Source organism: Salmo trutta, chromosome 20 (assembly GCF_901001165.1).
Source record: "Salmo trutta chromosome 20, fSalTru1.1, whole genome shotgun sequence".
Lineage (NCBI taxonomy): Eukaryota > Metazoa > Chordata > Actinopteri > Salmoniformes > Salmonidae > Salmo > Salmo trutta.
The window spans coordinates 29,688,299-29,713,011 of record NC_042976.1 but is presented as its reverse complement, the minus strand read 5'-3'; the positions used below and the strand labels follow the sequence as shown (position 1 = coordinate 29,713,011).

General features: G+C 46.1%; 1 protein-coding gene across 2 annotated transcripts in view; it reads right to left on the bottom strand.

Moving 5' to 3' along the window:
* The window catches only part of LOC115156303 (interphotoreceptor matrix proteoglycan 2), a 35,921-nt gene extending 12,901 nt beyond the window's left edge, over window positions 1–23,020 (bottom strand). The window contains exons 1-18 of one of the 2 annotated variants that reach the window (XM_029703756.1): window positions 22,891–23,020; window positions 18,499–18,631; window positions 16,881–17,047; window positions 16,608–16,633; window positions 16,437–16,469; window positions 16,166–16,200; window positions 14,152–14,351; window positions 13,071–13,129; window positions 12,778–12,798; window positions 10,255–10,472; window positions 6,233–6,300; window positions 4,048–5,160; window positions 3,111–3,365; window positions 2,767–2,986; window positions 2,011–2,221; window positions 1,313–1,501; window positions 541–742; window positions 248–327 (exon numbers count right to left, since the gene is read on the bottom strand). In XM_029703756.1, the coding sequence (XP_029559616.1) occupies window positions 248–327; window positions 541–742; window positions 1,313–1,501; window positions 2,011–2,221; window positions 2,767–2,986; window positions 3,111–3,365; window positions 4,048–5,160; window positions 6,233–6,300; window positions 10,255–10,472; window positions 12,778–12,798; window positions 13,071–13,129; window positions 14,152–14,351; window positions 16,166–16,200; window positions 16,437–16,469; window positions 16,608–16,633; window positions 16,881–17,036 (3,086 nt within the window). In that variant the 5' untranslated portion in view covers window positions 17,037–17,047; window positions 18,499–18,631; window positions 22,891–23,020. Of the gene's footprint in view, window positions 1–247; window positions 328–540; window positions 743–1,312; window positions 1,502–2,010; window positions 2,222–2,766; window positions 2,987–3,110; window positions 3,366–4,047; window positions 5,161–6,232; window positions 6,301–10,254; window positions 10,473–12,777; window positions 12,799–13,070; window positions 13,130–14,151; window positions 14,352–16,165; window positions 16,201–16,436; window positions 16,470–16,607; window positions 16,634–16,880; window positions 17,048–18,498; window positions 18,751–18,856; window positions 20,066–22,890 lie in introns of those variants that run through there. The other variant, XM_029703755.1, reaches the window with a different exon arrangement.
* Window positions 23,021–24,713: the final 1,693 nt, after the last annotated feature.

Genomic DNA, 24,713 nt, shown 5'->3' with positions numbered 1-24,713 from the left:
ACTGCTTCTCTCTCCCTCACACAGACATATGCTGCCAGTCACATTGAGACCAAACACAGTGAGTGTCTGTATCCACTAATGTGGCCTGTCTCTCTGGGGCAGACATAGCTGGTTAGATGTGTCTGGGAGCCAAATGTCTCATTCCCTTGGCATTGTATTCCCAGCCTTCCTCCTTTTCTGTTTCTAAAGTCTGATTTGCGCTCAGATCTCAAGTTAGACCTGAATAAATTATCGGAGCCACACTCACGTTTGATGCTGCCGCACAAAGTCTGCAAACTGCCGGTCCTTTGCATAGAGTTCGATGATGCGTATCCTGTCCTGGATTTCCTGTGGAAGAAGAGTGGGCGGGGTTAACAGGCTGAGAAAGGTTACATGATAGACAGACGGACGTTTTGTCCAATCGGTACAGTAGGTCTATATCCAGACAGTACAGAGTAGATGAAGGAATTGAATGATGCGTATGACAAAACGAGTAGGTAAATACGGAACGGGATCCCACACATTGGCTTCCACCCCACCAGCTTCCACACAGACACACACCTCCTTGGTCAGTTCGCTGTTCTCGTAGATGTGGCGTATCTCCTCGCTGCTGAAGTCTGTGGAGGCCTCGGCGCTGGCGCTGCTGTAGACCGGGGCCTCTGGGTAGCGGCGGTAGTAGTGGCTGTAGCCTGTCGTGGCCTCACTCTCATACATGGGGTTGTACTTAGTGGCCCTCTCTAGAGACGGGATACTCTCCCCTCGCCTGGGGGGGCAGAGAGAGAGATCTGAGCTTAGTCTGCTAATAGGAGAGAAGAAAACGACAAATACATCTGTCTGGTAATTGTAATAGGGACAAAACCCTTGGTGTAAGTGAGAGTAGGTTGGAAGGCCATGGGGAAGAGGACGTTGTATACTTGAAAGGGTAAAGATGAACTCAGTCCCCAAAGAGAATAGATGAGGGAGAGAGAAAGGAGTCACTATAGTAGTCTTCTGAAATAATCCTCTCTGATCAAGGCTTAAATAGGGGATGTCCTTTTACAGTAAATATATTTAGACAGGTTAAGTCTATAGTAGTATTTACTACTAACACATCACCTGTAAACTGCTGTACTGTACTGACCAGGGATACAGTATATATAAGGCCTCTGGCCTTCTGACAGTGTTAGAGACACCTACACTTTGTTCAGCTCCTAAAGGACACGCAGTCACGTACACGTACCAACACACATACTATACACACAAACTCTATATGACTGGATGGCAGTCCCTATCCAACAGGTGATGTACCCTCCATCTGAGGCGCTATGACAAAGAAGGATGTGTGTTGACTCACCGTATGGGGTCCTCTGTCTCATCCTTATCGTACTGATCCCGTAGTGTCCTCGCCAGGAAGAAGATCACTCCAGAAGCCACCAATAGGAAACCTGCTACAGAGGCTATCGCTATGCCGACCACCAGAGGTTCTGACACATACTCCTCACAGTGTTCTCCACGGTACCACCAGTTCTCCCCTACACGACATCTAGAACCAAAAGGAACAACTTTTAGTACCACACATACACAGCTAGAACACTAGCAATTCTCAACATAATGACACCTAGAATCATAAGAAACACACTGAAGTCGATCAATGCACAAGAAAAGTGAATTTAGTGTAAATGTTTATTTCTTGTTTGTGGGAACCGGGATTAAACGTTCCATGGAGAGTGTGAACTTCCTCATCGGCCGTGTTGAAGTCAACAACATCTGGAGTGTTGTGTTTGTTTTATGATGGTGGGTGTGAAACAGCTTCCCACATGTTGGCAGACACATCTGTTTATACATACTGCATTTCCATGGTGTTGTTTCTGAGACTGCTTTACAGTACGGACAATTATTGGAATTGTGCATTGGTCCTTCAAATAAGAGTGGGGTAAGTGACATTCAAATTCTATCAATTGTAATGAAATTCACACACACACACACACACACACACACACACACACACACACACACACACACACACACACACACACACACACACACACCTACCTGCAGATGGCCCCCTGTCCAGGTATGATGTCACACTTCCCGTCATTCATACAGAAGTCTGTCTGCAGTTCACAGATGCTCTGACAGGGCAGACCTTCCACGCTGAAGTAGCCAGCATTACACACACACTCCGCCTCGCTAGACCAGCGGTTCACAGAACACTGGGCAAACTCATTACACGCCTGGAACTTACACGGGTTCGCCTGGTCACCTGGCAACAACACACAGGACACAGGTGTTAGGGCATTTCCAGTCGACTCCTGATAAGTGCACATTGGATAAGTGCAGACTCTGTTTAAGTTCACCAGTTCATTGCCGTTCACTAGTTCCAATTCAAATAAATTATTTTAATTGCTCTGCATATTTACTTTAAGTTTAGTCCCGAATCACAGCATGATATAGTTTCTCCATGCATGAAAACAGGGGTATTTGACGAAAGATGGAAAAGGTATTTTTTCATGCAGTATCTGTTCTCTAGTTCACACACCGCTACTCGTCAACATCATACAGATGTTGTGATCCTGGTTGCCAGGATCTGGCTGGTGAGACTGGCTCTTTGTCTTCCGTCTAGATCAAAACCACCCTGAAGAAGGCTTTCGTGCTAAAATGGATCGGTTGTGCCATGCGTTTAACTTACAATCCATGTAGGTATGCTAATGTTAAGGCATTGTAACTCCCCAAAAACACAAAATAAAGAGTGGGAATAATTCAGAAACGTGTGTCTCCGGTGAATTATGTGGTAATTGTCAACCTTACCGGACTCTACATCCAGTGAGTACTTGTCAATGGCCAGGTTCATAGTTTGGTAGGCTGTGTTAGCGAAGTCTTCCAGGATCAAGTAGACTGCATTGTTGACGCCGCGAGGCAGCGGCCTCCCGAACTTCATCCGGCTGTTGACCACGATACTCCCATTCCGGAAGTTCAGGATCTCCAGATTCTGGAAGTTAGTAAGGTTGGACTGGAGGTAGGGGACCAGCTAGAGAAAGAGAAAGAGGAGAGGAGAGGGAGAAAGATGGGTAGAGAGAGCGAGCACTGTCTACATACAACACTTCAAATGAAGTAAATATGGGGTGAGTAAATGATCAAAATGAATAGCTCACCAGCTCGAGGAACCTTTGTTCTAGGGCCTTGTATTCTGCAGAGCTCTTATTGAAGAGGTCATCTGAGAACATCATGTTGGTGACCCTCAGACTGAAGAACACCATCAGAGCCCGCCCAGGGTTGATTGGCATGGCAATGCTGTGGTCCGTACCATTTACCACTCCAGAAGGGTACCCACTGCTCCCTTCCTCTGTTTGGTTTGTCCCTCCGAAGGGGACCAGGTCATAGTCTGTCACAGGGTCTATCGTCTGCAGCTGGTTAAATAGACATGACACAATTCATGGTGCAATTGGTCAGTGTGAAACAACATTTCGTAACATTCATGATAAAACAAGGAAATGTCTGTGCTTACAGCTGATTAGACAAAGGCATGGACAGACTAGTAGGATTGCTGGCCGAGAGTACTTAGCACCTTTAAACAGAGTGCCGGTCGTAATTTGCAAACTGATTCTACATGGAGAAATGGGCGAAAATGACGGTCGTCAGTCGACACTGGCGGGTGGTCCCTATAACACACCGCGCCGATAGCAAGCGAACGAACGGCCCCTAATGTACAGACCAACAATCTGTCATTCACATGAAAACATGAAATGACCCCAGGAATCGATAGCTCAAAGATGCACAAATACGATTCCCAGGGTCATTTCATGTTTTCATGTGTGCCTGAGCTACTCGCAGTTCAAGCAGGCAGAAATACAGCCACTATGACTTGTTTTGCATCATATGGTGAATGCACCAATTTGTAAGTCGCTCTGGATAAGAGCGTCTGCTAAATGACTTAAATGTAAATATGATGCAAAACGTGATGCAAAACACGTCATGCCCACTGTATTTCTGCCTGCTTGAACTGTACAATAACAAGGGAGTTTTTCCTAGTCACTCAGAGCCCTGACTAACATACACTACAAACATCATCTCTCAGTCATCTGTCATTACCTCCAGAGTGATAGAAATGTCTGGACCAGGGTGGTACTCGGCGGGTATGAGAGCTGGGGTGACCCCTTGGTCCTCTTGTTCTGCCTCGGGTTCTGGGGCTGTGTCCAGGGCCGTGGCCTCTGTAACCTCCTCCTCTACTATGACATCAGAGACTCGGGTGAAGGGTGACTCTTTCTCCGCAGAGAGAGGGGTGGGGTGGGTGGCCTCCGGAGCAGCCTCATCGACCAATAAGATCTCGTCTTCTACCAAGTCCTCCTCCGAGATCTCAGAAACGTCCGGAACATCAACGACCACCTCTTCCTCCACAGCATCCTCTTTAGTTACTGGCTCCTCGATGATTGGTCCCTCCTCTAAGCTCTCAACTTCCTCTCCATAGTCAGGTATTTCTGGATAAGCCAGCACCACGTTAGTCTCCTCTTCAGGTTCATCTGGGGGCAGAGTCACGATGGCAGGGGGATTCTCTGGGACATTGAGGTCCCCCACTGGCTCGGGAGCTTCCATCATTTCCACAGGGACGAAGGCAGGGGCCTCTTCCTCTTCAATGGTCTCTGTGTCTATGATGGAGTACTCCAGGTCTTCAGAGGGTCTAGCTTCCTCTTCTAGAACCTCTACTGTGTCAGGGACCTCTACTGTTTCCTCCTCTACCTTATCTTCCTCAGAGACCACCGCTTCTGCTTCCTCTGTTTGGATATCTTCCTCTATGATTACCTCTTTTGGAACTACCTTTTCTTCCATGGTCAGTTCCTCTTCTGGAGCTGGCTCTTCTTCTATGGCTTCTTCATCCTCAGGCTGGAATGGCAAGTCCTTCAGTACATTAACACCTGAACCAGAGGCCTCTATCTCCAGAGGAGGCTCGGGGAGCGTAGCACCCTCTGGCTGCTCAGGGGAGGTAGGGTCTGTAGGGAGGTCCTCCAACACAGGGCTCTCTGTAGACACAGTGTTCCCCAACAGCAGAACCTCCTCCTCGATGCTTGTGCCATCGATGGTCACCTCAAGCTCAGCGGGGAGGGTCACGCTCTCCTCTACAACAATGACATCATTCTCCCCTGTCGCTACATCCTCAGATTCTACCTCGAGGGCGTCTGGGGTCATCTCAACAGCCAAAATGTCCTCCTGGACAACAGAAACAGAGGAGAAACCCATTAGTCCCTCAACTGTTACACCATCAGGTTGGGGTTGCATTCCATTTCAATTCAGGACATGGAATTGACCCCAACCCTGAACTGTATAGTATTATAATCAGTAGTCTTGAAAACAGCAAGGCTAGGGAACTATAGGTTTCCATGACTTAATGACTGACAAAAATGATTTACTGACACACACACACTCTGTGTATTGTTATCAAGTTTTAACTACCTACATGGTGTGACACCTACTCCAAGGCATAATACTAACTATGATAAAACTTGAATTGAAAAATCCAGCTTCTGTCTGAGGGAGAGAAATCAATCACTCTAAGATAAGGTAGGTTCTAGGCAGCTTGGATGCCTACTGCTTCTGTTATGGCTGTGTGCAGTTGGCTGTAAATGCCAGTAACTGACTGGTAGTTTGCCAACCTCTTCCAGTCCATGTAATTACTCAAATTAATCACTTAGGGCCTTAGCACGCAAAGTAGACCAGCAGACCCAGTTACTGTCCAAGACCAAGACTGGAGCTCCCAGCTCGGATTACCACTACACAGCACATTAAAGCTACTAGACTACTGGCAGAATCAGACAGACGTGTACAATTCAACAATGATAATAGAGTCCTGCATTCACAAACTGTTCATCTTCAATCTTTAAAAATGTTCTAGACCTATCCCTCACAAACACAGTTGGATTGAGAATCGCTCACCCTATCCCTCTCTCTCTAGCCCCAGAAGAGTAGTGGATTATTATAGCAAGAGCCAAGCTAATCCTCAAAGCCTTCCCCTCATCCTGTATTTCCTCAGCATCAGACTGGACAGGATAATACCACCAAGCAGCAGTCTTAGCAAGACACTACCTAACACACCACTCTAACACACCAGTCTAACACACCATTCTAACACACCACACTGAAATGCACACCTATATAGATTTGGTTTGATATTTTTAAAAGAACCATGCTCAACATGGTGCCTATCTCACAGTTGTCCAGAAAGTACCACTGAACCAACAGGAGAGGTCAAAGGCTGTTGTCATGGAGATGACCTCTGACTTACCACACTGCTGTTGGTGTAATCCTCGGGTATTCCAGCGGTGGGCTCAAAGGACTCAGTAACACTGGGCACTGTGGAACCAAAGAGGACACAGAGTCAATACTGTCACAGAGTCACAGGAGGCCCTATTCAATCACACCTAATATTCAGATTTCCAGGATCATTAAAAACAACAACAAAAGGCTCTCAACAAACTCAGCTGCATAATAAGTCAAACTTTCTCTCTCAATGTATAGGAGGAATTACATTTTTACACTCCCTCTCTTCTGTAAAATCCACTCTCCCTCTCTTCTGTAAAAGCCACTCTCCCTCTCTTCTGTAAAAGCCACTCTCCCTCTCTTCTGTAAAAGCCACTCTCCCTCTCTTCTGTAAAAGCCACTCTCCCTCTCTTCTGTAAAAGCCACTCTCCCTCTCTTCTGTAAAAGCCACTCTCCCTCTCTTCTGTAAAATCCACTCTCCCTCTCTTCTGTAAAATCCACTCTCCCCAGTCCTGACAGTGGTGGTGCTGACTGTGTGTTTACCTAAGAGGAACACTACTAATAACCCTACAGATCTGGCCCCTATTCCTGCCACTGTGGGCCAAGACTGCATTACCATCAGGCCTGGAGGCTGTAACTTGGAGTTAATAAGCAGTGCCTGTAAGTTACCACACACCGTGCCAGGCAGACATCTGACAGTAGTTACCCCTCATATCAGATGTCCCAGTCCATCAGACGGCATCCATCTTCAGGGAAACACAGGAAACTAATGACACGGATTCTTTTACGACACCACCAGGGAGAATTCAACATAGCCCAGGGAGACGGTATAGTCATCATTACTGTAGAACTTGTTCCATTCGCTGGATGAAACCCTGCCAGAAGTTAGAGCTAACCTACTTACTGACAAGCTGAATTTCACACTCGCTGAAGCGGTGTTTGCACGTGTGTGTTTGTGTGGAGCATGCACGTGTGTGTGTGTGTGTGTCCGTCCCATGGAAGTCATAGTTAGTCTGGCTACAGCAGGGCTGGTTCCAGACATAAGCGGTCGCTTAGGATCCTCGGCTGCAAGGGGGCCCCCGACCCCCAAAACATGATATATACACACACACACACACACACACACACACACACACACTTATATATTGCATTGTCACACAACACGATGCCAGAGATGTCTCAAGTTGAGGAAACGTGCAATTGGAATGCTGACTGCAGGAATGTCCACCAGAGCTGTTGCCAGAGAATTTAATGTTCATTGCTCTACCATAAGCCGCCTCCAATGTCGTTTTAGGGAATTTGGCAGTAGGTCCAACCGGCCTCACAACCGCAGGCCACGTGTAACCACGCCAGCCCAGGACCTCCACATCCGGCTTCTTCACCTGCAGGATTGTCTGAGACCAGCCTCCCAGACAGCTGATGAAACTGAGAAGAATTTCTGTTGGTAATAAAGCCCTTTTGTGGGGAAAAACTAATTCTGATTGGGTGGGCCTGGATCCCCAGCGGTTGGTCGTGGCTAGTCTCCCAGTCCCTGCCGCTGAAAAACATAACCACAGCATGATGCTGCCACCACCATGCTTCACCGTAGGGATGATGCCAGGTTTCCTCCAGACGTGACGCTTGGGATTCAGGCCAAAGAGTTCAATCTTGGTTTCATCAGACCAGAGAATCTTGTTTCTCATGGTCTGAGAGTCCTTCAGGTGCCTTTTGGCAAACTCCAAGCGGGCTGTCATGTGCCTTTTATGGTAGAGTGGCTTCCGTCTGGCCACTCTACCATAAACGCCTGATTGGTGGAGTGCTGCAGAGACAGTTGTCCTTCTGGAAGGTTCTCCCATCTCCACAGAGGAACTCTGGAGCTCTGTCAGAGTGACCATCAGGTTCTTGGTCACCTCCCTGACCAAGGCCCTTCTCCCCCGATTGCTCAGTTTGGACGGGCGGCCAGCTCTAGGAAGAGTCTTGGCAGTTCCAAACTTCTTCCATTTAACAATGATGGAGACCAATGTGTTCTTGGGGACCTTTAATGCTGTAGCAATATACTGGTACCCTTCCCCAGATCTGTGCCTTGACACAATCCTGTCTCGGAGCTCTACGGACAATTCCTTTGACCTCATGGCTTGGCGTTTGCTCTGACATGCACTGTCAACTGTGGGACCTTGTGTGTACTTTTCCAAATCATGTCCAATCAATTGAATTTACCACAGGTGGACTCCAATCAAGTTGTAGAAACATCTCAAGGATGATCAATGGAAACAGGATGCACCTGAGCTCAATTTCTAGTCTCAAAGGGTCTGAATACTTACGTAAAAAAGGTATTTAAATTTTTTATTTTTGATATATTTGCAAAAATTTCTAAAAACCTGATTTCGCCAAGTCATTATGGGGTATTGTGTGTAGATTGCTGAGGATAATTTGTTTATCCATTTCAGAATAAGGCTGTAACGGAAAAAAAATGTAGAAAAAGTCAAGGGGTCTGAATACTTTCTAAAGGCACTGTATATCGATATGGAACTCAGTCGGGATCTCAACTTACTATTGAGAGTAAGAATCGTAGAATACACTAAGTGCAATTTTGAAATTTGTCTGTGCATTAGCAGTTTTTCTTTTGTTAGGTCAGTCACTGACAGTCACTCAATTAGCCATGTCAGCTAACAATTTATTGATTTGTAGTTAGTGTACAGTAGCTACAATATATATGCACAACAGCATGTGGACACCCCTTCAAATTTGTGGATTTGGCTATTTCAGGAACATCCGTTGCTGACAGGTGTATAAACTTGAGCACACAGCCATGCAATCTCCATAGACAAACATTGGTAGTAGAATGGCCCATACTGAAGAGCTCAGTGACTTTCAACATGGCACCGTCATAGGATGCCACCTTTCCAACAAGTCAGGTTGTCACATTTCTGCCCTGCTAGAGCTTCCCCGGTCAACTGTAAGTGCTGTTATTGTGAAGTGGAAACATCTAGGAGCAACAACGGCTCAGATGCGAAGTGGTAGGCCACACACTCTCACAGAACGGGACCGCCGAGTGCTGAAGCGCATAAAAATAATTTGTCCTCGATGGCAAAACTCACTACCGAGTTCTAAATTGCCTCTGGAAGCAACGTCGGCACAAGAACTGTTCGCCGGGAGCTTTATGAAATGGGTTTCCATGGCCGAGCGGCCGCACACAAGTCTAAGATCACCATGCACAATACCAAGCGTGAGTGGTGTAAAGCTTGCCGCCATTGTACTCTGGAGCACTGAAAATGCGTTCTCTGGAGTGATGAATCACGCTTCACCATCTGGTAGTCCGACTGACAAATCTAGGTTCGGCGGATGCCAGGAGAACGTTACCTACCCCAATGCATAGCGCCAACTGTAAAGTTTGTTGGAGGAGGAATAATGGTCTGGGGCTGTTTTTCATGGTTCAGGCTAGGCCCCTTAGTTCCAGTGTCCACATATACTACATGACCAAGAGTACCTAAACTTTCAGTAATCATGGCCAAATACTGACTGGGCACACAAGGCACGTGCCTAGAGGGCCTGAGCTCCAGGGAGCCCCCATAGATAAAACATTTTTCATTCTCACTCAGATGTCATATTATCATGGCATAAATCATTAAAACAATTGTAGAATTGCTTTAAAATATCACAAATTGCTCTCCACCCCATGGAAAAATGGGTAGATTTGCAGGAAGTTTGACGTAAAACTGCAAAAAAAAAAAGTGTTGATGCCCCATGGGTTAATGAATAAAATTGCATGCAATTTGTTATGAAATTGCAACGTTTTCTCTCCAGCGAACAGAAAAATGTATTAAATTTGAGAAAGTTTTCTGTAGAACTACAACACTTTCTCTCTGGCCCATGGCAAAATGTGGAAAATTTAAGGAAATTAACTTTAAAACGTAAATGTTTCTCTCCACCGTCAAATGTTTTGCCAACCAAATCTCGCTTACGTTAGAGCCGGCCCTGGGCTACAGTTCCAGAGTGTTGTGTCACGTGGTTTGGCATCGTATGGTAATGTACAGACAGTGTATTGTACAGTAGTGTTGTATGTCTTACCTGTATATAGTTGCAGTGAGTCAGGGTCCAGGACCAGAGTTGTATCACTGATGATGTTGTCCTTGTGCTGGTCAGTGATGTAGTTCCTCTCCTTCACCTCTCTGTAGGAGTTCTCCACCAGGTTGGACTGCAGGGTCAGGTAGTCCAGCTGGTCACTGCTCACCCCCTCCCCTTCCACCTCCACTGTCACCGCATAGACCACCACCACACCATCCAACCTGCAATGGCAATACAGATACATCAGTCAATCTGTCAGTTGATCAATATATCAATCTATCAAATATATTTCCATCCGTCATCAACATCTATCCACCCATACACTTATTGACAAATCATCCAATTTTACTATGCATGTATATATTGTTTTATTGATAGGTTTATTCATCTACCGTATCTAATATGCTTAGCTAGAAACAGCGTCTCTAAGAGGAGAGAAGTTTCCCTTGGAGGAGTACAGTTCCAAACACAGTACATTGATTTACTAACCAACCTGTTAAAAGCATATGTGTCTATTCTGAAATGATAGTTTTATAGATTTACACCAGATTTACACCAGATTTACACCCGCCTGGAGCATTGTCTACAACTTCCATGACTTCCATCAAACCAGACCAACCACCAAAGTGATCAATATGGTCATAAACACAACAAAAAACGCACAAGAGATTCTGGATGTTGAACCTGGCTATGTGGAAAAGCAATCTATCACCTTCATATGGCTTCAGGGAGCACTTTTCTGCTCTTGTCTTTTTCCCTGTGACCTAGATCTCTGAGCAGGCTTGGCATGGCCCAGGGTGAGGCACGTGCCTGTAATTAGCTCACTGCACCACCGCATCCCGGTTTTCCTGCTGTTAGCTCAAACTTGGAAAAGGAATACTCCTTGATACAACAACTTTCACAATCCAAATGTTTAATGACACTTGAAACTAGTCTATGTTCCTTTCTAGTCTTCTGCTGCACCTGCAGATACTAGGCGAGCAGATGGTCCTACTGTTCTGTTCCTGTCTGTAACATTAGTGTCCTGGGATCATCACTCAGAGGAGAGAAAGGCTTTTCTTAGTGAACTCCCATCTAATTGCATAAACAGAGGATTGTTTGTTTGTGTGTGTGCACGCGCGCGCATTTGTGCATTCCTGTGTGTGTTAGTGTGCCTACACAGCAAATTTGTGTTACAATCTCTGTGTTGAGGCAAAAAGTGTTGCGAGTTTTCAATTGGTGTAGGCTCCAGGACTGAAAGTCATCGAATGCAACAGTCACGCCTCTGTAACGACCAAACAGTCACGCCTCTGTAACGACCAAACAGTCACGCCTCTGTAACGACCAAACAGTCACGCCTCTGTTACGACCAAACAGTCACGCCTCTGTTACGACCAAACAGTCACGCCTCTGTTACGACCAAACAGTCACGCCTCTGTTACGACCAAACAGTCACGCCTCTGTTACGACCAAACAGTCACGCCTCTGTTACGACCAAACAGTCACGCCTCTGTTACGACCAAACAGTCACGCCTCTGTTACCACCAAAGGTTATACAGGTAAATATGCAAATAATAAAAATACCCCAAAATGTGTTACTGTATCACTGCAGGTGTGGTGAGTCTGAATTTGCAACGTCATCTGGTGTTAGGAATCCAACACTCTTAGGCTGTTAAACTAACACCATTTGAGATGTTCATGTAGAAGTTCAAAATGGCGCCAATAGACATGGCAGCTCTGTCTCTAGCTCCTAAGAAACTTTGCAGTATTTATGTCTTTTTTGTTATTTCTTACATCATTAGCCTAGAACGTCTTTTTGCAAAGAACTATAAGCACTTCGCTACACCCTCAATAACATCTGCTAAACATGTGTATGTGACCAGCAAAATGTGATTTGAAAGTGTTACATTTAACACTATTGGTGTAAAAATTCATCATCCCCCCAGTGGTTGACATTGACAGGCCATGAGGCTGATTGCTGTGGGCATAAAGCCCCAGAGATAAGCTCCTCTCCTAGGTTAAGGGTTAGGTAGCAGCTTGTCTCCCTGTCAGGCCCCGGCCTTATCCTGCTTTTCAGGTGAGCGACCGCGATAACACCATTAAGACAAGCAAACAAAGGAAAAAACACCCAACACACCCTCACACTTTCCCACGCACGCTCACAGGTAAACACAGCATGGATCCCACGTGACCCTCAGACAGCGACGACGACGACCTCTCTCTCTCTCTCTCTCTCTCTCTCTCTCTCTCTCTCTCTCTCTCTCTCTCTCTCTCTCTCTCTCTCTCTCTCTCTCTCTCTCATCTCTCTCCTCTCTCTCTCTTCTCTCTCTCTCTCTCTCTCTCTCTCTCTCTCTCTCTCTCTCTCTCTCTCTCTCTCTCTCTCTCTCTCTCTCTCTCCTCTCTCTCTCTCTCTCCTCTCTCTCTCTCTCTCTCTCTCTCTCTCTGTGTGTGTGTGTGTGTAGACAAGGTTATTCTTAACCACAAATCTAGGGTCAGATTACTAGTGACTGAACACCTCCAGGGCTGTTGGTAAGGGTCTATACTCACCCTTGGGCATCCTTCTGAAGCCTGCATGAAACAAACAAAACACACTTTATCTAAAGAAATGATGTTTGACAAAGACCAGGTGAGAAGGTCAGGTCAATTTATCAAACCAATGGTCTAACACCACTAGCCTGGTCACATCTGTGTGTTTTAGCCAACTCTTAAGATGAATGCTGTCATGCCATACATTTACGTACAGTATAGTATGACAATGATCGTTAAGGGAGTTGGTTAAACTGAGGCACATCAAGATGTGACCAGGACCAGTCTCCTACACCACTACAGTAGAGACTGACCTGAACTGCAGCACTGCCACACTCTTAAAGCCTGGCAGTCCCCCCACAGCATCCTTTATCTGCAAACACAGAGGTCAACGGGAGTTCAACAGTCAACATCCATGTCACTCGGTGCCCTAACTTTAATCACGATCCTTATCCCTAAACCTAACCAAATAAAAAAAGGAATAGCTTAGGTAGTGAATTCTGAGGATTTTGACAGTTGATGTCCTCTCTAGCATGGCCATCTAGTGACTACAACTCACACAGACCACCGATTGAACCTTGTTGCTGGATGCTAACGTGAAACGCTTTGTGAAGAGAACCATTGTTCTGCTGACTCATTGACCCATCATTGCGGAATACCTCCTCAGTGATAAAATGTAATCAAGTTTAATAGTGTACAAACAAGCCTGCCATTACACCCTTTTCTGCCTTTCCCTTTCAATGCGCCAGATATCTGCTTTCGCAATCACTATTATTTGGACACATTTGGAGACACAGCCTACTTTTTCAGCTGTCACATTGGGTCTTTCCAAACTTGTCCATCCCTCTCCTCCTCCCCTCTCCTATCTCTCTCCTTCTTTCCCTGTCTATCTCCTTCCCCCTTCCCGTACACAGAGTGATCAAGTTTAAGACAGAGTAATAATGAGTACATTAACGGCTTGCAGGGGAGAGTCAAAATCATCTTATTTTACCAGCAGCAGTAAAACATCTGACCCAGTTGTTCTCAGTCAAAAAGCCTGAATGGTGGAGGAAAGTTATCTGTGAGTTCGTGGGTGTGTGTCCTGCCTTTTTCACTCCAGTCCCTCTTGCGGCCTCAAGCCACATCATAAACTGTCAATTTCAGCATCCTTTCACACAAAGTATGCCTAGTGTCAAATACAAACAATCAAATAAAGGGAATTTGAAATCCTGCCCAACTGTGAGGGTTCTTTATAGTGCCCTGACTGTGTGTTAAATCTAACAATAAATCACTACAGCCTCAGAGCCAAGCCTACAAACCAAGTGATGGGTGAGGAGAGGCCAGGAGAGGAAAGAGGATGGAGAGTGAAAATGGTTGACAGGAGTGAGAGAAGCAGAAAGAACATCTGAGTCGTACCTTGTCAGTGAACTGCTGGTTGAGTGTCTGGTAGTGGAGGCTGGCAGGGTCTCTGAGAGCATCGCTGTACCTCTCTCCCTTCAGCAGGATACTCAGCTCCACCACCTGCTCCAGCTGGACCCGCTCCAACACCTCCATCTCTATGTCATTTGTGGGTTCTTTGGAAGGCTCCGCCGCTGCAGCCTCCTCTATGATGACCTCTGGGTGGTTAGGGAGTGAGAGGGTAAAAGTCAGTGTTTTACAAAGCAACACTTCTTACAGCACTTGTCTCTGAATCAACTTAATCCAGCTCTTTAGAATGAGTTAATTAGCTGACTCAGGTACATTACTACTGGGCTGGATCCAAAGCCTGCACAACCTGTGGGTCTTCAGGACAACAGAAATCTGATTGTCAACTTCGACGCAGGTCTGTGCTATATGTGCTTTAGCCAAATCCTTTAACTATCATTGTAATGGTATGTTCACCGCGAGACATCAGAAGCATTGCTCGGCTGTGGACCTAGACATCGTTAGCCAGAGTTGGCTAACTCTGCTCTGATTTCTAGTGTGGATTAAACAACTCTACTGGGATAGAGAGGGAGACAGAGAGAGCGAGACAGAGAGAGCGAGACAGAGAGAGCGAGACAGAGAGAGCGAGACAGAGAGAGGGAGGTCGAGCGAGACAGAGAGAGGGAGACAGAGAGAGCGAGACAGAGAGAGCGAGACAGAGAGAGCGAGACAGAGAGAGCGAGACAGAGAGAGCGAGACAGAGAGAGCGAGACAGAGAGAGCGAGACAGAGAGAGCGAGACAGAGAGAGGGAGGTCGAGCGAGACAGAGAGAGGGAGACAGAGAGAGCGAGACAGAGAGAGCGAGACAGAGAGAGGGAGGTCGAGCGAGACAGAGAGAGGGAGACAGAGAGAGTGAGACAGAGAGAGGGAGACAGAGAGAGGGAGACAGAGAGAGCGAGACAGAGAGAGCGAGACAGAGAGAGGGAGACAGAGAGAGGGAGACAGAGAGAGGGAGACAGAGAGAGCGAGACAGAGAGAGGGAGACAGAGAGAGCGAGACAGAGAGAGGGAGACAGAGAGAGGGAGACAGAGAGAGCGAGACAGAGAGAGCGAGACAGAGAGAGCGAGACAGAGAGAGGGAGACAGAGAGAGGGAGGTCGAGCGAGACAGAGAGAGGGAGACAGAGAGAGGGAGGTCGAGCGAGACAGAGAGAGGGAGACAGAGAGAGTGAGACAGAGAGGGAGACAGAGAGAGGGAGACAGAGAGAGCGAGACAGAGAGAGGGAGACAGAGAGAGCGAGACAGAGAGAGGGAGACAGAGAGAGCGAGACAGAGAGAGGGAGACAGAGAGAGGGAGACAGAGAGAGCGAGACAGAGAGAGGGAGACAGAGAGAGGGAGACAGAGAGAGGGAGACAGAGAGAGGGAGACAGAGAGAGGGAGACAGAGAGAGCGAGACAGAGAGAGGGAGACAGAGAGAGCGAGACAGAGAGAGGGAGACAGAGAGAGGGAGGTCGAGCGAGACAGAGAGAGGGAGACAGAGAGAGCGAGACAGAGAGAGCGAGACAGAGAGAGCGAGACAGAGAGAGCGAGACAGAGAGAGCGAGACAGAGAGAGCGAGACAGAGAGAGGGAGACAGAGAGAGGGAGGTCGAGCGAGACAGAGAGAGCGAGACAGAGAGAGCGAGACAGAGAGAGCGAGACAGAGAGAGCGAGACAGAGAGAGCGAGACAGAGAGAGCGAGACAGAGAGAGGGAGACAGAGAGAGCGAGACAGAGAGACAGAGAGAGGGAGACAGAGAGAGGGAGATGGGGTCGAGCAAGACAGAGAGAGGGAGATGGGGTCGAGCAAGACAGAGAGAGGGAGATGGGGTCGAGCAAGACAGAGAGAGGGAGATGGGGTCGAGCAAGACAGAGAGAGGGAGATGGGGTCGAGCGAGACAGAGAGAGGGAGATGGGGTCGAGCGAGACAGAGAGAGCGAGACAGAGAGAGGGAGATAAAGGAGGGATGAAAGATGTGTGTGTCACTGACCTTGAGCCTCCTGTTCTGTGTCTGGAGTCTGGGTGCTGTGGAACAACAATCACACTCACAACAGTTTCACTCACAACTCAAATTATAAAAAGGGTTTTTTAAGAGTAATTTAAGAAGCACATGACAATGTTTGGGGTTCTACATGGAGTGGATATGGGCACAGCAGCCATAGAGATATATACACTGTATCTATCTCTATGGGCACAGCAGAGGGTGCAGAGGATGAGGAGTAATATGGCCAGGTAAGGTTGAAGAACCTTCAGAACCTTACCTGCACATATGTAACCATGAGTTGGTGGCATCACTACAGTTGATAGAACAGAAGTAGAGAGAACAGCAATGGGGAAATGAATGAGACATGTAATACAAGGGTAATGCACAGTGAATACGCTCAAAGAGTGGTTACAATGGCAAATAAAGTGAATATGATTTGATGCCTTGCCTTTTTAACCCTGTCACTGACATTCTCTGAAATTGGATAGACGGAAGACAGAAATGTTACAGGAGCAAGTACAGTAATAACTGAAGCAGGAATATAATTGTTATATACACAAAAAAACATACAAAAACACAAAAAACAGCTGGAAACTATGACTTTTTGGATGAATGATGATGTACAGGTTGTAGATATACATTATGATGGTACTTTCATGGAGACTGAAAAGACTCATATCCCCTATGCACCCCCCCCCCCCTTCAAAAACAGCCCGCTCACACTCTCAACCAGGGCCAGGTGCTCCTCTGATTGGCTGAAGTTGTTGCCCATCTCCAGAGCAGTGGTCGTGCCGTTCAGGCACCGACTCATCCAGGTCTGGTACTCTTCCTGGTTCGGGAGGCGGTCCCAGAAAATCTTGAAGGCTTCCCACACCATCTCCTGACACACTAAAACACACACACACACTAATGTCACTGATTGGTGAAAGAACCCATTCACTTAGTAGAAAATGTTCTCTAAGGATGACAAGGAGCAGGTAGGAAAACCACCCTAGGCTGTGGCCCTCCAATTCTATAGCTGTGACCCCCTGAGGTAAATCTTAGCTAGCATCTTAGCTCATGTGTGGATCACAGTGTGGATTTAAGTGTTGTACAGTACATACCCCCTGCCAGGTCAGAGTCAACTGATTCCATGTTTAGCCTGACCTCAGTATCACTCTCCAATGTCATGCCACTGCCAAACCAGTGATGTAACCCCTTTCCATACTGTAAGTCAGCTTACAGGTGAGTACAATGAGAACTTGTGCTCAACTGGCCTGGTTAAATAAAGGTGAAATAAATGAAGAAGAAAAAAAACTGGTCACCAACACCATGACCTGTAGCTACCTACTCGACCCTCACTGTTCTGCTCCCACTAACAGGCCCACAGATTCTTCAAAGCTCCTCCCTCTCAGAACCCTAAGCCTCTATATCACTCTCCTGAGTGGCTGGACACATGTTCTGAGCGTTTGACTTTTAACCGGTCTGCTCTCGCCCAACGTCCTGCTCAGGAGTCACTCTCTTCCCCTCCCCGTCTCTCCAAGTGCTGTACAGGGGCTCTAAATGGGCTTATCTTGACTTACAGTGTGACTTACTGATCGCCATAAAATGAATCTAAAGTAGAGCTGATGTTGCCGAATATCTGATGCTGGAGAGGGCATATAGGTTGAGACCCAAATATCTCAATGCAGTTGACACACACCTCACGTTTCTAGGGCTGGGTGAGTAAAGGATACAGACCTACTCTACGGTCTGGGGAAGGGTTTCCAGAAAGTGCCACATGTGTAGATCTGGGGTCAGCTAATACCTACAGTCAGTAGCCCAAGCCAATCTGGAGGTAAATACACAACTGGCCATAGGTCTGTGGGCAAGCACCAATCCTCCAACAGATGTCATGATATCCGCAGCACTACTCCATCAGGTGAAGGTCTTTGATAAGAGGAGCGGAGGGAGGGGTAAATAATGATTGTTATAAAACGCCATTATAAGACCAAAGACTTGGAACTGAGGGACTGGGAGGACCGTGAACTCATGTAGGCCCATAGATGTTTACAGTATGTGTAGGCCTCTCACCTCGCTGACTTCTGTTGCAACTGCCCACTTTTAAATCCCTGACTAGAGGCAAGAGACACACAACCATACATCTAATGAATAAGCACACTGCACAGCACTACACAGTATAGAGCCTATCGGATAAAGTGTGAAGTTAAGTCTTGACACTGATCTTAAGTTCGTTGTCTTTCTCCCCCCAACGGTTGAGGTTACAATTTGGGAAGGGTAAACAGATCCATACAGGTCAGTGAGTGGTGGTTGTAATGTAGTGAACATTATGCCATAATCCAGCAATCTAAATAACTCACCTCGAAGGTGAAAGTAGCTGAGGTGATTTGCGATGGCTTGTTGCACACTCTCCTGCCTGCAGAGTTTGACCCCGCTGGGTAAAAGGACGTTGCGCTTCCCCCGGTGGATAGCTCCATGGTCCTTGTGTGAAACCTTGAGGACAGGTGAATGAACTATGCTTTGAGGAACTGACAGAATGCGTGAAATGCCAACTGTTTTGAAATAAAGATCCTGTCCATCAGGAAGAATAGGTCCTTCTCCAGATGCAGCATCTGTGATAAAACATTAAACACATAACATTGGACAACAACTCCATCTGAAATTGCAGATGTGTAAATTGATTATTTAGAAGTCCTACCTACCTACATAAATACATACCTGTTCTTATTCCCAAAAGTGCAAATGCTAAAATGAACGGAAGTGTACACAAAATACATTTCAATAAAGAGTCCGACATCCTAAATCCGTAGTAGTTTTAACTCAGAGGGGTTGAAAAATGGTATTAGTCCGTCCTTACGAGTTTGCATAGTTCAAAATCCAGCAAACGCATCAGTTCCTCACCAATAATTATGAAGTGATTAGATAAAGTCAAATCAAATGTATTTATAAAGCCCTTCTTACATCAGCTGATATCTCAAAGTGCTGTACAGAAACCCAGCCTAAAACCCCAAACAGCAAGCAATGCAGGTGTAGAAGCACGGTGGCTAAGAAAAATAAAGTGATGGCCTCCGTTCCTCCTTTCTGAGGAAGATGTGTTGCGTGGTGCTGAAGAACAGCTCACGGCCACAGGTAGGCAGATGGCCCATTGAGAGAGAGATTTTTTTTGCTCTCTAATCTTGTTGGCTAAGCCCTTTAGAGCAGCTTGTTAAGACGTTACTGGTGTAATACTGGGATTGGTGCGAGGGAAATGTGGACGAGAGAGAGATGGGAAAGGGGGGAGGGAAGAGAGGCCACCCGCAGAGAGAGACGGCTGTAAGTGCAAGGTACCAGACAGTCCTGGTCAAATTGAAACTCCACTCAAGGCTGGAAGTGGCTGAGGCCTGTATTTTCAGTCTTAGTAGAACTAACAGATAGCTATCGCTCTAAATCTTCACCTGAGGGTAATGTTCAGGTTTCTGATTTGAGCAGGTCAGTGCTGTTTTAATCCATCATGGTTCATAGCCTATAGGGCCATTACACATGGACTAGGAAACACTGAGTTTAACCATAATGACATAGCCAGAACTGGTTGTGTTTTAGCAAACTCCTCGATCATTTGTAGTTGTGTCAGAGGCTGGTCGAGTCATGTTTGTTCACGGCCCAATGAAATCCTCCATTTATAAAACATCTTCTGGATGAGAAGGATTTAGAGGGTTTAAAATAAATCATTATCAGGGAATTAGGTACTGTGCGGCCGGAGTCTAAATTTAAGGAGCCTCACCTCAGCTAAGGTGAGGTGATACCTCCGATACCCCATAAATTAATAATACACAACCTGGGTAGGCCTACTGGTCATCATATTGTACAGGCTACACATACAAAACATTAAAAACACCTGCTCTTTCCATGACATGGGCACAGCATGGTCCAGTGACCAGGTGAAAGCTCTGATCCCTTATTAATGTCACTTGTTAAATCCACTTCAAATCAGTGTAGATGAAGGGGAGGGAACAGGTTAAAGAAGGATTTTTAAGCCTCAAGACAATTGTGTGTCAAGAATGGTCCACCACCCAAAAGGATATCCAGCCAATTTGACACAACTGCAGGAAGCATTGGAGTCAACATGGGCCAGCATCCCTGTGGAACGCTTTTGACACCTTGTAGAGTCCATGCCCTGAAATATTGAGGCTGTTTCGTGGGCAAAAGGTGGGGTGCAACTCAATATTAGGAAGGTGTTCTTAATGTTTTGTCCACTCAGCGTACATCACATCATGTAGGCTACATAGCCACATGCATGCATGTGCAAGTCACAGACACACACACAGTCAGACATGGGAGTGATTATGGAACAAGTGGTCTAGGAGCTAGGAGAGGCAGCAGACAAAATCCTCTGTGTGCGCAAAGCTGGGAGCTTTCACCCTACACTCTCACCCTTCACTCTCCCTTGTGGATATCGATCCTGTTGTTACCCTGACTCTTACGAGTCACCAAAATGGCAGTTTTATATGTTCTCACAATTATTTTTCATAACCAGTTTTTGGGTCCAATGATTTAATTTGGTCAATTCAGAAAAGGACCTGAAATTCCAAATAAGGTGGTGACCTACTGTATATTCATGAGGAATCAGTCCCTCCATTAGACTCCGGGTTACAGTTAAAGGTTACACAGTAGTAGACAATGTACTGTAGGATAATGATGTTTTTAATTCATCTTAAAAATGGGAATAAAGAGTTCAGCGGGTGGACAGACAGTGATCCTGAGCTAGTGAACTTACCGTAGCACTTACTGTTGCACGCAATCGGTCTTTGTTGTAGTACAAACACTAGCCTATCTATAGGCCATCAACTGCGTCTAAAGTATAGAGAAACCCTTGGTTTTGGGAGGATTTGTTCGCCAAAGCTAAGCTCATTAGTTCCAACGTAATTGTCTTGAAACCTCCATTGCCAACATGGCCGGAATTCCACCTAGCCAATCAGAGGGCAAAGTGTAACGATTCTATATTGCTCCCTATCTAATCAGGTCAGATAAGTAGCCAAAGTCTCCATCACTGTCCCAGGCTTTTGGTTGAAATAATTGGCAGGACCATTGTACAATGGCCTGCGTAGCCCCACTCACTCTGTAATGCCCTGAGCTCTTTACCCTGTAACCTGATATCATCGGCAGGACAACTGAGCAGCCAATGAGGCACAAAGCATCCTGCACTGATAGCTGCCATGTGGACAGTGTTTCGGAACAAAATGACTGCCACGGATCATTCAGGTAAGTGCTACCCATCTGTGGTGGCTCAGGCAGGTTCCCCCCGAAACGATCACAAATCTACTGTAGCTATATTGACTTAAGCTATAAAATGAGTAACAAAGATCATCACCGCATGGAATCAGCGATATCACCAGTGTTGAATGTTAACTCTTGCTGGCTGTTTGATGCTTGTTGTTCTTTATCATTCATAGAGAAGGTAGAGGTTTGGAACGGTGTAGTCCTTATCCAGTTCTATTCACAACCATTTTAGAGCTGGGACCATCAGCAGGGGATTTCCTCACCCACACTGGTCTAAACTGGGAGGGGGGAGTCAGCGGTGCAGTGGGATTACAGGGTGTGAGGGGAGTCACAGAGCTGTCCGAGACAGAGACAGTTAATAGACTTAATCTGGGAGACAGTAAGACCTTGTTCAGAGTCTAGACAGCCTCATGTCAACAACAACGTGGGATGGTACCAAGAGAGATTAGACTGATGTCATCATTCCTAAGAATCTTGAGGAAGTATACAGGCATAAGGAAGAGGGACCTACCATTGAATGGAACTGATTGGGACAGTTGGCACGCATGTACAACTCAATGTATGTGGAATAATCAGTCTAATCTTCCTTCTAATCAGGAAGGAAGATTCATCCAATCAAAATGTTTGTTTTCCTCTTACCAGGGTTTTTTTCTGGATAAAAAAGGGGTTTCGGTGGTGGGCGTGGCATTTTTAAGCCAATTTCCTGCAATTCTCCAAATTTCTCCATTGAGCCGAGATAGTTTTAAAGAATTTCCTGCAATTCTATGCATTTTGCCATGGCTAATGCTGTGTTCTATTGCCCAAATTTAATAACAAAATCAATACTGTTAAATTATTTGTTTTGGGAATTTTCAATTCCCCTGACAGTCTAGCTTTTATTTGGGTGATTGTTAGTTCTCAAAGAATATATTATACAAAATAAAGTATGGGAAAATATCATTTATGTATATCTTATTTTAGTGGTTTAACTTTACACTGAAAGCGTTTTCAATCCCAAAAATAAATAAAGTTTGGACTTAGAAGTCCTGAAAAAACACCCACCAAAGGGTTTCTACTGCAGTAAAATTCCTGCTCTTACTAACACCTACAAACTACGGTTGCTAATCCATGACCTGGAATCACCTAAACTCAGCATTTACCTCCTGGCAACAAATAATACTATTCCTGGAGATTTACATACGCCCAACCTCAGTCCGTCCAGTTTAGGCTGAAGCGTTGTTTACGTGTGAGCTCGATCTCACACTAACCAGGGGGTTGTGTTTTTGTAGCCCTCTTATCAGACAGCTGGGGGTCCTATAAAATGTTGCGGTATCATACCCCATACACATGCGCACACACAACAGCGCCGGAGAAGGCGGCTGACGTTTTACGTGTCCCCAACAGATAGTTTTTATTGTTCGTTTATTTGCGTTGTTTGTATTTTTTACATAAGGTTGCCGCTACCGCCTCATATGACTGAAAATAACTTCCTGGACATCAGGACTGCGATTACTCACCACAGACTGGCAGAATCATTTTTTCCCTTTAAAGAGCCTGACGACCCTGACGTGAACGATATACTGCTTTCTCGGGAACAGGCCCAGATCCCGTGATTTGCATGAAGAGGTGGAGAAAAAGGGGACAAAGGACGGGCTGCCTTCTGAATTCATAGGCGATCGAATAAACCTCCACTTCCTTCCATTCTGCTAGCAAACATGCAATCTTTTGAGAATAAAATAGATGACCTACGCAGAAGATTAAACTACCAACGGGACATTCAAAACTAGAATATCTTATACTTCACGGAGACGTGGCTGAACGACGACACTATCAACATACAGCTGGCTGGTTATACGCTGCACCGGCAGGATAGAACAGCGGCGTCTGGTAAGACAAGGGGCGGCTGACTGTATTTTTGTAAATAACAGCTAGTGCACCATATCTAAGGAAGTCTCGAGCTATTGCTCGCCTGAGGAAGAGTATCTCTATCTATATTTTTGTAGCTGTTTACATACCACCACAGTCAGAGGCTGGCACTAAGACAGCATTGAATGAGCTGTATTCGCTATAAGCAAACAAAAAAATGCTCACCCAGAGGCGGTGATCCTAGTAGCTGGGGACTTTAATGCAGGGAAACTTAAATCCGTTTTACCAAATTTCTATCAGCATGTTAAATGTGCAACCAGAGAATATTTTTTATTTTTTTAACTCGACCACACACTGAGACACATACAGAGCTCTCCCTCACCCTCCATTTGGCAAATCTGACCATAATTCCATCCTCCTGATTCTAAGCAAAAATTAAAGCAGGAAACAGCAGTGACTAGAGCAATAAAATAAGTTGTCAGATGACGCAGATACTAAACTACAGGACTGTTTTGCTAGCACAGACTGGAAAATGTTTCGGGATTCCTCCGATGGCACTGAGGAGTACACCACATCCGTCATTGGCTTCATCAGTAAGTGCATCGATGACATCGTCCCCACAGTGACCGTATGTACATACCCCAACCAGAGGACTAAGATCAAATCGTACTACACCGGCTCTGAATCTCATCGGATGTGGCAGGGCTTGCAAACCATTAGACTACAAAAAGGGAAGCACAGCCGAGAGCTGCCCAGTGACACAAGCCTACCAGGCGAGGTAAACCACTTCTATGCTCCCTTCGAGGCAAACACTGAAACACACATGAGAGCACCAGCTGTTCCGGAAGACTGTGTGATCACGTTCTCCACAGCTGATGTAAGACCTTTAAACAGGTCAACATTCACAAGGCCGCAGGGCCAGACGGATACTGGCAAGTGTTTTCACTGACATTTTCAACCTCTCCCTGTCCGAGTCTGTAATACCAACATGTTTTAAGCAGACCACCATAGTGCCTGTGCCCAAGAACACTAAGGTAACCTGCCTAAATGACTACCGACCCGTAGCACTCATGTCTGTAGCCATGAAGTGCTTTGAAAGGCTGGTCATGGCTCACATCAACACCCAGAAACCCTAGACCCACTACAATTTGTTTACCGCCCCAACAGATCCACAGATGATGCAATCTCTATTGCACTCCACACTGCCCTTTCCCACCTGGACAAAAGGAGCACCTATGTGAGAATGCTATTCATTGACTACAGCTGTGTTCAACACGATAGTGCCCTAAAAGGTCATCAATAAGCTAAGGACCCTGGAATTAAACACCTTCTGCAACTGGATCCTGGACTTCCTGGGGGTGATGGGCCGCACCCAGGTGGAAGGGTAGGTAACAACACATCCGCCACATTCATTCTCAACACAGGGGCCCCTCAGGGGTGAGTGTTCAGTCCCCTCCTGTACTCCCTGTTCACT